The sequence below is a fragment of the Euprymna scolopes genome, chromosome 36, assembly GCF_053919585.1.
Source record: "Euprymna scolopes isolate OS-2025 chromosome 36, ASM5391958v1, whole genome shotgun sequence".
Classification (NCBI taxonomy): Eukaryota; Metazoa; Mollusca; class Cephalopoda; order Sepiida; family Sepiolidae; genus Euprymna; species Euprymna scolopes.
In genome coordinates, this window is record NC_136517.1 from 56,348,098 (window position 1) to 56,361,967 (window position 13,870).

At 36.9% G+C, this 13,870-nt stretch overlaps 1 protein-coding gene across 4 annotated transcripts in view; it reads right to left on the reverse strand.

Annotated features, from left to right (window-relative positions):
* The window catches only part of LOC145260511 (dynein regulatory complex protein 8-like), a 39,886-nt gene that overhangs the window by 12,293 nt on the left and 13,723 nt on the right, over positions 1-13,870 (reverse strand). For 2 of the 4 annotated variants that reach the window (XM_080118639.1, XM_080118636.1), the window contains exons 4-5: positions 13,078-13,157; positions 3,682-3,738 (exon numbers count right to left, since the gene is read on the reverse strand). In XM_080118639.1, the coding sequence (XP_079974765.1) occupies positions 3,682-3,738; positions 13,078-13,157 (137 nt within the window). The remainder of the gene's footprint in view (positions 1-3,681; positions 3,739-13,077; positions 13,158-13,870) is intronic. The other 2 variants (XM_080118640.1, XM_080118637.1) reach the window with 1 other exon arrangement.

The window sequence follows — 13,870 nt, forward strand, 5'->3', positions numbered from 1 at the left end:
ACAGCCCCTATTAAGGTACGTCGAGGGGGTAACAGCTCGCATCGATGCCGAGTGTCTGCTCGATCTCGACGTAGGAACTTTTGTGTACAACATGGAGCCGCCGTTCCCCAGGGAGGAAAGTTTGGTTTTCCTGGCGATCCTAGCAGTAGCGCGCATGACCATTTGGATCGCGCGCCTCAAGTTGGTCCACGAAGGGACATCTGTTCCTGATCGGGATCTGATCGTTTACTTTAAACATTTGCTTAAAGTAAAGATCAGATGCGATTGGAAGAGGTTGCCTAGAGTGGAATTTGACAAGAGGTGGGTGCACAGCACTAGTTTGTGCATCCGTCGAGGAGCCAAGTTTCAATACGTGTTCCCTCCTTAGGCATGGCATGGGCGGTGCTGGGTCCTACGGAACCCATCCCGCCTAGGTTAGCATTATAAGTTCAGTAAAGTAACTCTTGACTGGTGGTACAAATGAGATCCTGTTCCTGATTTTATTTTTTGGTATTAGAGAACCTCTGAGTCTGCCCAACCCCCCTGCTCCTCATCTTTATTTTCTGATGCCCCCGGTCATCCCCCTACTCAGAGGTCACCTTCCTACCCCCTCCATCCGTTGCTTTATTTTCTCCCACCTCCATTAAGGCCACTTCCCCAAACCCCATTAGGGATGCTCTGCTTGTTTTCGGTTCCCCGGAAAACAGTGGGGGATCTAGCCACATAGAATAGTTCAGGGGGGTCTTACTAACAACACATTAGTAGTTTTTTCCTTATTTTTGAAATGAACATTTTCATTAGTTTTTTCCCACTCCACGAACATTTTATGCCAATTAATTCAAGAACTCTTTCTAATGAAATCGAACTTTATTTTCTCACACATACACACACACACACAAAAAAAAAAAAAAAAAAAAAAAATGCACACACAACATACAGAAATGAATATACAAATTGTACATAGTTAAATTTTACATTGAACGCTGGGGTTATTAGTTAGATTAGGATCCACAGAGTGATTGAGGTATTTTGGTAAATGTTGCCAGTCAAGAGTAAGACTTCAAAGTCTCATCTGTTACATAGTCAAAAAGACCCTGTACCCTCCCCCTCCCAATTTCTTGTAGGGCCTTGTGCCTAATTTTGTTGAATTGAATTTTTTGTACGTTTTTTATGTTCAATTTTTTCTTTCTCAATAAAATATATAAACAAGATCAAAGTGTAGTATCTGTTCCGGCAGATACTGCAAGCTATGACTAGCTATGACTAGCAAAGACCAGATGTGGGGGCGACCCCACATGCCTGACCTTTAACCAGCTCCCATTTCCCACCTCTCGGGAGCTGGTCCCCTTTTCCCCTTCCCCCTCCCTTCACTCCTCACATTAAAAATCGGCCTTGTGCCTAATTTGCTCGGTGGGGGAGCAAATAAATACCATCTGTTCCGGCAGATGCTGCACTTAAGATAATTTGTACCAGTCAATGGAGGGGAAACCCTCTATACTGGGACAATTATTATTTTTGGTAACCAGAGTGCCCCCTTTTTGCCTACTTTTAGGGGAGCTGGTTTTTACCTCACATTAAAAACGGCCTTGTGCCTAATTTGCTCAGTGGGGGAGCAAATAAATACCATCTGTTCTTCAGATGCTGCACTTCTATTTCTTGTTCTCTTTCGGTGGAGGAGAAATCCTTCACGACTGAGACAATTTTTATTTTTGTACCTTTTCTCCACGTTAAAAAAACGACCCTGGTGTCTAACTCTGTCCCGTGGGGAGGCATAGTAAATAGGTACAACAGAATCTGATGGGGGGGGGGTCATGTAAAATCGTTTCTTTCTAAATGATTTCAGCATCTGCACATGCATGGACCACTTCACATTTCAAATACATAAATTTGCAATGTCATGGTATGACTGTCGCCGTGGCCCAATGGGTTAGGATATTGGTTGAAAAATATTTGTTTTTGCATTCACACCCACCTTATGGTGGATAATTTGTTTTTATTTTTAACATATTTTTGAAAATGTTTATTTCGGTAAGTTTTTAAACTTAGTTGAAAGAGTTTAAGATATTTTTGTTTTGTACTTTGTAGCATTTACTTGGCTCCAAACAAATAATTAAAGGGAATTCTTTTTATCAGTCGTTGGTTTAGCTGAGTGTTGATTTAAAGGTCCAATTACTATTAAATGCATGAATATTACTTATGTAAATCACAAATATTTTTTTAAAAAGCATAACTGTTTAGAACTTTTTTTTTATCTCGCTCACATGCTACTATTCCGAATTCGTAGCAGTGGGTCGACATCACTGGATTTTTTTATCAAAACAGTCATTAACAATGTTTTTTTTGTTTTTTTTTTAAGTTTAACTTATTTTCAACTGATATTGTTTCATGGTGTCATTTTTTATATTTTGCATGTGTTCATTGTTCAACATTTCTTTTACCTGTGCCTTGAGAATAGGATTCCCCATTCCTTTGTTTCAGTGTCATTTTGCTATGAATCCCGGGGAACTTTACATAATTTTTTTTTATCAATTTGTTACATTAATTTTCTGTCGTTCCCAATGGAATCAATATGTATCATAAAAAAAATAAAAATAATAATAATATATATATAAGTGAAAGTGTCTGTCTGTTTGTGTGTGTGTGTGTCTGTCTGTCTGTGTACATTTCCCTTCACAATAACTCTGTTAGTTTTCAGTGTACAGACTTGAAATTTGATATATTGGATATGGGGATTCGGAAAATCTTTGTAATCCGTTTTCGGACAGAAATTTGGCTGTTAAGGGGTCAGAGTTCAACGATTTGACCTTTGAGAACTCTATCAAACTCCTCCGACAATTGTGGGCATAAACAATTGAAATTTTAGATATAGATTCCTTGAACATGGTTCGAACTTAATAACTTGATTTGAGCTCAATAATGTTAAGGGGTCATAATAGAGGTCAAAGTAAAAAAAATTTGACCTCTGCGGTCTCTACCAAATTACTCAGACAATTTCTGGTCTAAACATTTGAAATTTTACATAAAGTATATTCAAAGATAGGGCAAGCTTTTTAATCGGCTTGGGTTGAAAATTTGAGCTACCAATATATAAATGTATGCATGTATGTTCGCATGCCTGTCTAAAACCTTTGACAGAGGCGACGGATTTTCACATGATCAGTATCGTTTTGAAGCTCGACCTTTCAGACAACAAATATCGAAAAATTGGCTAAAAACATTAATTTTTTCACCCTCACCTGGGCACTTTTCTATAAGGAAGGGTCGCTTTTTTCACAGATATTTGCGAAAATCATTCCCTCTATTCGATTGTCTAGCCTTAATTTAAAACTACGTCACTTCCGATTTGGTGGTGGTCGTAAAGGCAAAGACGTCACATTTTTTTCCCGTTATTTTCCTCCTTCGTGGTACGGGTTTGAGCCTGCCTTCCTACTACCAATTTTTTTTTTTTTTTTTTTTGCTCAACACACACGTCTAAAAACCCGGGAAACACCGGGCACCCATGCTGGGGGGCGGCATTTTAAGAGGGTAAAAAAATAAATGAAAGTTAACAAAAAATCTGAAATTTCATGCCGAAAAGGTTGAAAAACATCGGACTTTTGGAGATATCGGAATCAGAAAAATGTGTCCCTATTTTATGAGCGGCACATGTCAGGGGCGGCATTTTGAAAGGTTGAAAAAAGAAAGAAAGAAAAAAATTTTTACCGAAAATGTTGTAACAAATCTGAACTTTTGGAGATATCGGGTTCGGAAAATGTGGCCCTATTTTACGAGCAACCCATGTCAGGGGGGCGGCATTTTGAGAGGGTAAAAATAGAAAATAGAAAAAAATAAATAAAAATAAATAAAAGCTAACAAAATATCTTCAATTTTATACCGAAAATTTGTAAAAAATTGAAACTTTTTAAGGTTTTGGAATCGAAAAAATGTGCGCCTGTTTTACGAGCGGCACATGTCAGATACGGCATTTTGAAAGGGTAAAAATAGAAAATAGAAAAAATAAATAAAAACTAACAAAAAATCTGAAATTTTATACCGGAAATGTTGTAAAAAATCGGAACTTTTGGAGGTATCGGAATTGGAAAAATGTGTCCATAATTTAGGATTCCCAAACCGATTATTTAAAATTTTTAATTTAATTTTTTTATTATTGGTACTAATGATTAATATGTATTATTTTTAAATTATCACTAACACTAAAATAATAATAACATCAAAATACGATGTAAATTAAACCCGAAAGTATATAAATATGAAGCTAGCACATTTCATGCTCAAACTTTCTCAACTGGAAAGATCTAGATATCCGACATGCTGAAGGAAAGGTAGTTGACAAAGTAGAGCAACATTTTATTGAGAAGGAAACTAAGAAGTGACAGGAAATTCTAGCTAGATTGCTGGACATCATTAGGTTTCTCGCCGAGCAGAATCTGGCACTATAATGATGAAAGAGATCAAGAAAATAAATGGAATTTTTAGAATTGGTAAATTTATTGGCCAAGTATGAACCTGTGCTCCGTGAACATTTGGTGAAAATTAACCTGGGAAAGAAAATCACTATTTCTTCTCTGTCATCAGAAATTCAAAATGAATTTGTGAGCATTTTGGCAAAGCAGGTGAGAAAGAAAATCATCGATCAGATCAAGGAAGGCAAATATTTTTATAGCACTTCTGATGTATCTCACAAGGACCAGATGAGTGAGGTGTTGCGCTACGTAAAAACTGATGAAAATAAAGTCACAGTGAAGGAGTTGTTTGTCCGCTTCATTGAGACAATAGGTAAAAGTGTGGAGGATATTTTTCAACTGATCTTGTGAGAACTGGAGAACGATGGGATTCAGATTGGTGACTGTATTGGCCAGGCATTTGACAATGCTGTTATTGAGGCAGGCCACTGATCGGGTGTGCAGAAACGAATCGCCAAAATCAGCCGAAAAGCTATTTGTGCCATGCATTAACTATTCATTAAATCTGGGTTGTGTACATGCCACTTCTGTAGTGGTTCACTCTGTTACATTTTTTGGCGTACTGGACTGGTTATTCTCGTTCTTTTCTGCATCTACACATCGCTGGGACATCTTGATTCAGTTGACTGATCTAAGTATCAAGCAGACTGTGGAAACTAGATGGAGTAGTCGAGCAAATGCTGTAAATGTTGTGGTAAAAAAATTATTGGAAGTCGTCATTGTCCTGGAACAGCTCACAGAAGAAGGAGAAAATGCAACCACAATATCAGATGCATCTTTAATTCTCAACTCGGTATTGTCGTTTTCGTTTTTTTTTTTTTTATTTCTGACCCTTTGGAAAACTATTCTCCCAGAAATCAATATATTCAAGAAAAGGGGCTTGATCTGCAACAAAGTTCTGTCAGGCTGACGGCGTTAAGAGATCGTCATCTTCAGAATAGAGAAAAGATGGTGGACACTACATTAGACGAGTCAAAAAAACTGCTCCCAAATGAGGATAAGTATGGAGCATCGTATCCGCAAACAGAAACGAATGGGTGGTGAACAATTGACTGATGCAGCACTGGGGTTTCATACTGAGTTGAGACGGGAAATGCTGTCTGTCATAGACAGGTTGACTGAAGAAATATCTTGCCGATTTCAACAAGTTCACAATCTTGCAAGTAAATACGCTTTTCTTACACTGTCAAATCTGCTTGATGATAATTATGATTGTCAGCTTGGTGAAGTTGACGAAGATATAGAAAAAGATAAATTCTTTGCCGAAAGAAGAGATTACAGTATTTTGTGAAAGCTTCAGGAAAAAACAAAATCAATGGACTTCTTGATCTTTTGAACTTTATACAGAAATACCACATTGGGGATTCCGTTCCTTATAATGTGATTTTGCTGCACATTTTCCGTACCCAAGCTATTAGCGTTGCCAACTGTGAGCGCTCTTTCTTGAAACTGAAGCTCATAAAAAACTACCTTCGATCAAAAATGAGCCAGACAAAGCTTACAGACTTGGCAATCCTATCCAAAGCGAGGGAACTTGTCGAGAGAATGAATTTTGATAGTTATTGATATCTTTGCCAAAAAAAAAAGTGAAAAGTATATTTATAAATTTTCAACTGACTTGATGCCTTGCGTTATTTCTCTCACAAAAAATAAATTTATAGCCTCATTTTCAATCCCTAAATACATTTATTGAAAATAAATTAAAACTATTTTTAAAAGGATTGAAACATTATTAACAACAACAATTTTCTTAAATTTTGCGTTTAAACTGAGCGATTACAGATATGGATTTCAAAAAACATGGATACAAGACGTTTTTTCTCTTCAGGAAGCTCGACCTCTTGACAACAACATTATGAAGAAAAAGAACAGAAAACAACTATCCTCTCCTTGATACAGCCATGTTTTTTTGTGAAAATTCGAAAACAACAATAAAAATGTAAATAAAAATGATTTTATCATTTCTTAACCTTTTCAGGTTTTCAAATGTTCTCATTTAAATTTATAAAAACATGTTTTCTAAAATGTGTGACTTTCCATTCCTTAAATTTTGCGCTTAAACCGAGCAATTGCACACAAGGATTTCAAAAAGCGCCAATACAAGACGTTACTTTTCTCTTCGAGAGGCTCGACCTCTTAATAATAAAATTATGAAGAAAAATGAAAATAAACTACATTGGATTCTCCTCTCTTTGATACAGCCATGTTATTTGGCGAAGATTCGGACTTTAACAACAAAAAAGTAAACAAAAATGATTTTATCATTTCATAACATTTTCAGGTGTTCAAATGTTCTCATTTAAATTTATTATTGTATTTGTTTGTGTAGCCAATTAATTTAATTTAACATTTTTTTATAATTTGAATTATACGTTTTGTTGTGAAAAAAATATTTGGTTTCTTTTGTTTCATATTAACGTTTACATAATTTCCTTCAGATTAATGTTTACATAAAATACACATCAAATGCGCTTGAAATCAAATCACAACATTAATATTAGGAAATAAACAAATATTTTACTTGTTTGAAATTTATAACAAATATATTTTGGAGATATACTCCATCCTCAGTGTCTTGTTTTCTCCGAAAATATATTCGTTATCAATTTCAAACATGTAAAATATTTGTTTATTTCCTAATATTAATGTTGTGATTTGATTTCAAGCACATTTGATGCATATTTTATTTATTCAAATTAAATCAACGTTTCTATATGGAACTCATACTCTTGACGTTATTCTCACGGTACCTACGCACTGTTCGAACATTTCAAAATATAACTGCTCAGATACAACACGCTGCTATTTACAAACAGGCTTTTCTTTCTCCAATTTTACAACATGGCAAGGAAGAAGAAAAAAGAAAAAAAACAACACACTGAGAATGGAATATAGCTTTGAAATATATCTGTTATAAATTTCAAACAAGTAAAATATTTGTTTATTTCCTCATATTACGTTGTGATTTTGGTTTCTTGACGTCAATGTTTACATACTTATTATTCAAATTATTGAAAAGAAATTGTTAAATTAAATTAAAATTTTAAAAAAGAGGAATTGTGTAAACATTAATCTGAAAAGAATTGTGTAAATATTAGTTCAATGGAAATAAATATTTTGAGGGCTTTTTTAAATAATTTTGAAGGTTTTAACATGTCATATGCCAGCAGTGAGTGGCGGGCGACGAAACATGTAATCATATGCAAGCGTGGGAGGGGGAAAAACAGATAATCATATGCTAGCGGGGGTGGGGGGTCAAACATGTAAATATATGCCAGCGGGGGGGGGGCAGGTTATTATATGCCAGCAGAGGGAACAGGTTATTATATGCCAGCAGGTGGGCAAATTTTATGACCGCCCCAGACGGCAAAAACTGATGCTACGCCACTGTATGCATCAGTATATATTTTTCTAGTATCAATATTTTTTCCTCTTGTATCTAAGCTCCACCTGCATGTCATGCTTTTTATTTTATCAAGAAGTTTCCATTTAAAGAATCCTTATATACTTCTTTGATCCCCTTACATATATATATATATATATATATATATATATATATATATATATATATTGTTGAAGGTCCGATAACTCTTGTATCCCTATTACCTCCCTTTTCCCTGTACATATCCCATAATCCCTTTTGTTCTTCCCCTTTTTACAATAAAGAGTTCTCCTCATCAGTCAACACGTGTATCTATTTTCCTCCTTTGAATTCCTGTCCATTTTGTCTCTGCTTCACTTAAAATGCACCACTCAACAGGTTATGGGCCCAGAAAAGTAATGGAAACAGATGGAGCAGATTATCTTTCGACGGAGATGAAGCCAAATACGAAATTTGGGAAGTAAAATTCTTAGGCCATTTATGTACGCTCGGTCTAAAAGACGCCATCTTAGGCGTAAACTCATCAAATGAACACGACGATGAAAGAAATGAGGAAGCGTATGCCGAACTGGTACAGTTTCTAGATGATAAAAGCTTATCCCTGATAATGAGAGAAGCTGCAGACAATGGAAGAAAAGCTCTAAAAATATTACGCGAACATTACGCAGGAAAAGAGAAGCCTAGAGTCATTTCTTTATACACCCAACTAACGTCTCTCAAAAAGAATAGCGATGAAAGTGTCACGGACTACGTTATAAGAACGGAAACCGTTCTAACAGCCCTCAGAAATGCCGGACAGACAGTGGACGATGCTTTAATCATCGCGATGATATTAAAGGGATTACCTAGCCAGTTCGACCCATTTTCTATATATGTGACTAACGTTCCCGGTATTTAAAACCGAGCTTCACAGCTTTGAAGAAACTCTGAAGCACAAAAACGAGTCTAGCAGCGACGACGTGATGAAACTAACTTCCTCCTTTTCGAGAACTGCTATAAGCAACAACGACCGCGACAAGCGAGACACTACATGCTACATGTACGGCGGAAAAGGGCATATATCTACAGACTGTGCCAACAACAAACGAAAAATGTGGTGCAACTATTGCAAAGCCACCACTCATAAAAGAGAGTCTTGCCACTACAAACGTAGGGACACAATGAAAAAGGCAGCGGACATTGAAGAAGAACACACGTTCACATTCAAAATGGAGGACTACCACGTGCGGAAGACGACGTCACCCACGGGTTTGCTTGTCGACGCTGGTGCCACTTCTCACATCATTCGAGATGAGAAGAAATTCAAAAATTTCGACCAAACATTCCAGCCAGAAAACCACTACATGGAGTTAGCGGACGGAACAAAAACCAGCGGCGTCGCATTAAAAAGAGGAGACGCAGAAATACACTTAGTAGACGAAAATGGAAACCGCGTCACAGTTACTTTAAAAATGGCGTTATTGATACCTTCCTACCCACAAGACATTTTCTCCGTAAAAACTGCTACTAAAAACGGAGCAACAGTCATTTTTAAAGAAAATAAAAATGAACTCATACATAAAAACGGCAAAAGGTTCAAAATATATGTACATAAAAGACTGTACTATTTAACGACCACACAGAATGAAAGCACCGAAGACAGCTGCCATCAATGCTATGACGTCGACACGTGGCATAAAATACTCGGCCATTGTAACTACGACGACGTAACGAAACTACCCGCTGTAGTTCGTGGAATGCAAATAAAACCAAAAAACGCAAACAATAGAAATTGCAATATTTGCATTCAAGGAAAATTCCCTCAAAGCAGAAACAAACACCCGGATGAACGAGCAACCAGCATACTACATCTAGTTCACTCGGACTTAGCCGACCCTATAAACCCGGCAGACCTAAACGGAAACCGATACGCTGTCTCGTTCACCGATGATTTCTCCGGTGCTGTATTTGTATATTTTATTAAAAATAAAAGTGACACCACACTCGCCGCCGAAAAATTCATTGCGGATATCTCACCCTACGGCGAAATAAAAATACTGAGGACAGATAACGGCTCAGAATTTAAGTCGAACGATTTCCAGAAATTAGTCCGCAAAAACAAAATTAAACATGAGACTTCAGCACCGTACTCACCTCACCAGAATGGAACAGCCGAAAGAAATTGGCGGACACTGTTCGAAATGGCGAGATGCATGATCATAGAGAGTGGATTACCCAAAACCCTGTGGACCTATGCTATCATGACATCCGCAGTTATACGAAACAGGTGTTTCAACAACCGCCTGAAACAGACTCCATATTACGAAATAACCAGGAGGAAACCCGACCTCTCGAAAATGCACATCTTCGGTTCGGTGTGCTACACCTACTCCAACACAAGAGGGAAACTGGACCCAAAATGCCAGAGAGGAATATTTATCGGATACGACAGAAACAGCCCAGCATACCTAATCTACCCCCCCCCCGAAAGTGAGAAAGTGTACAAACACAGACAAGTAAAATTCATCAACAATTCTGACAACAAAACCAAACTTCTCCACTAAGCAATAATGATGAGGACTTCCTCCAAAGAGATTTGATAAAAAATCTAAAACCGAAAGAAGACAGAGAACAGCCTAGTGTTAATGAACCACTCAATATCATAGAAGAAAGCAGTTATACACGCAGATACCCAGAGCGGGAACACAAGATGCCCAGCTACTTAGAGGACTATGTAACAACAGTTCAAGACGAGAGTGGTCACACACTTGTCAATCTCGACTACTGCTACAAAGTCGCACATGGTGTACCACACACCTATAAAGCAGCTACAACCTCCCCAGTAGCACACCATTGGATCAAAGCAATGCAGGAGGAAATCAATTCCTTGAAAGAAAACGACGTGTACAAGCTGACACTTCTACCCAAAGGCAAAACAACAATCAGCGGTAGATGGGTATACAAAATTAAAGAAAACCCTGACGGATCCCCAAAATACAAAGCAAGATTTGTTGCAAAGGGTTACAACCAAACCAAGGGGGTAGATTATACAGAGACTTTCTCCCCAACAGCTGACATCATATCAATCCGCATACTAATGCAAGTAGCTATCCAATACGATCTCATCGTACACCAAATGGACGTCAAAACGGCGTACCTCCATGCCCCAATTGACCATGAGATTTACATGGAGCAACCAGAGGGATTTGAAGTGAGATGGAAAACGGGCGAGAAACCAGTCTGCATGTTAAACAAATCTCTATATGGACTGAAACAATCGGGCAGAAATTGGAATCAAACCCTGCACGACCACCTCACCAAAAATGGTTTCATTCAGAATAGAGTGGATCATTGTGTCTACATGCGACACAACAGTGAGGAACGAATCACCATCATCTCATGGGTCGACGATTTAATTATCGCAGCCAATAATAATGATTCGCTCAACACCACCAAGCAGATGTTGATGTCCGAATTTCAGATGAAGGACCTTGGAAAACTCCGGCACTTCTTAGGGATAGACTTCGACATAACTCAAAGTCGTATACTGATGAGCCAGGAACGGTACGTCACAAAAATACTGGAAAGATTTGATATGACCAATTGCAAACCCAGGACAACTCCATGTGAACTAAAGTGTGATCTAACCGAAAATGACTCTGACCTCATCGACCCCAGAAAGTACTGTGAAGTCGTCGGCAGCCTAATCTATCTGATGATCTGTACCAGACCAGATATAAGCTATATCGTTGGCAAGCTGTCCCAACACTTATCAAAACCGCATGAGCAGCACTGGACGGCAGCCAAACATGTACTTAGGTACATAAAAGGTACTATGCAACACCAACTATGCTATACAAGATCAAACGATCAGCTCCAGTTATTCGCGTACAGCGATGCCGATTGGGCATCAAACCAATACGACAGACACAGTATATCTGGATACTGTTTCAGCCTAACAAAAGGCAGTCCACCCATTTCCTGGAAGTCAAAAAGACAACCCACGGTAGCGTTATCCACATGCGAAGCCGAATATGTGGCATTAGCAAAAACAACCCAAGAAGGTATGTACCTCACACAATTATTAAAAGAAATGGACTGGTATAAGGAATACACACCTATCAAAATATTCGAGGACAGTCAAAGCGCTATAGCACTTTCTAGAGACCCAGTGCATCGACAAAGATGCAAACACATAGACATAAAATACCATTTCATCAGGGACGCTTTGAACAACGGCAACATAAAAATTATATATTGCCCCACAACAGACATGCTCGCAGACATCATGACCAAACCCCCAACCCGAGCAAAACTAGAAAAATTCAAACCACTTTTATTCGGGCTTTAAATTCGTTTTTTTTTTTTTGCCGATGTGATGCTCTTATATATACGCGTATTCTTTCTTTGTAAACAAAAAATAAAAAAATAAAAATAAAAAATAATAATAATAAACAAATAAGTAAATAAATCAAAAAAAAAAAAAAAAAAAAAAATACGCTCACACTCTAAGAGCAAGTGGAGGTGTTGAAGGTCCGATAACTCTTGTATCCCTATTACCTCCCTTTTCCCTGTACATATCCCATAATCCCTTTTGTTCTTCCCCTTTTTACAATAAAGAGTTCTCCTCATCAGTCAACACGTGTATCTATTTTCCTCCTTTGAATTCCTGTCCATTTTGTCTCTGTTTCACTTAAAATGCACCACTCAACATATATATATATTGTTGACATCCTTCCACCTCGATAGATGATGGAGAATCGTGTCTGAAGGTTGTCATGTTGAGTAGTGGCATATATATATATAAGTCTCGTAAATAAATTCACGCTAAAATTGTCCGCAAGGACTCATGGTGTAGTGGATAAAATACTTGGTAAAATTCAGTTGTAAGTTACACTCTCCTGGAGATTGAAGGTTCAATCCTCAGTGTAGACGATATTCAAAATACAATTGCAAATTACTTATGACTTCTACCTAATTAATTGTAATGGCTGGTGGAACGAAAGCATGCTAACCCCATGGAATTAAATAAATGGTTTCATTCAAAATTCCATCCAAATTCTTTAATTCGATAGAAAGATTCCCAAATTTGATAAGATACACCTGAAGAAGGTCGAAGGTTTCATCAACCAAAACGTTGTGAAATAACCCTCAAGATGAGAACAATAGTCCAAATAATCCAAATAATATGAATCATCAATCCTTATCTAAAAAATTCAGAAACATTAAAAAAACAAAAAAAACAATTTTACTATATAAGAATGATATTTTTACCTTCGTTCAAGAATCATTCGTACTAATGTTGGCTTGAACTTTTCATATCTGATATATCCAGTTGGTTCTTCTTCGTCTATCTAAAGAACACAAAAACAGAATTGATCAAATTACTTTTTGAATACTCCATCCGGTAATATGTAGAAACAGCAGACCAGAAAGAAAATAGTTGCTGAGTTCTTAGAACACATCAAACAAGTTTTGTAAAAATGTTTATGACAACGATTTCATGCGGACATAAAAAGTAACAATATTCCAACTGGTAATGAAGCTGGCTGACAATTTCAAAATGATTCAATGGATTGCCAAGTGTCTGTTAACAGCCAATTCTTTAAGGTGTGAGATTTGTAATTTATCATGTACGTTGAACTGTTATTCGCAGTCAATTGACGGTTAAAGATGGAAATGTTCCAAAAATGGATTTAATTTCATTTTAATTTAATACAAAAGACTAATTTTTACAGAAGAGCAAACTTTCCTTACAACCAATTATCTTTATAATTTATAATTAGACTAAGGATTTCTTTCAGTTTCAGATTTTAAATAAAACTCAAACTCAGTGACCATTTTTTTTCGAGGCTGCTGTGTTTATAAATTACTACCTGATCTATATATATATACATATATATGAGCAAACAGTTAATAAAATATGTTAAAAAAACACTTTGAAATGAGTTAAAAACATATTTAATCTGAAAAGGAAACACTAGATGAATGGATAGTCCTTAATCCGCGGAGTTTTGCAGAAATACTTTCCTTCTCATCAGAGGGTAGGAATTAGCAAAATGCGGGA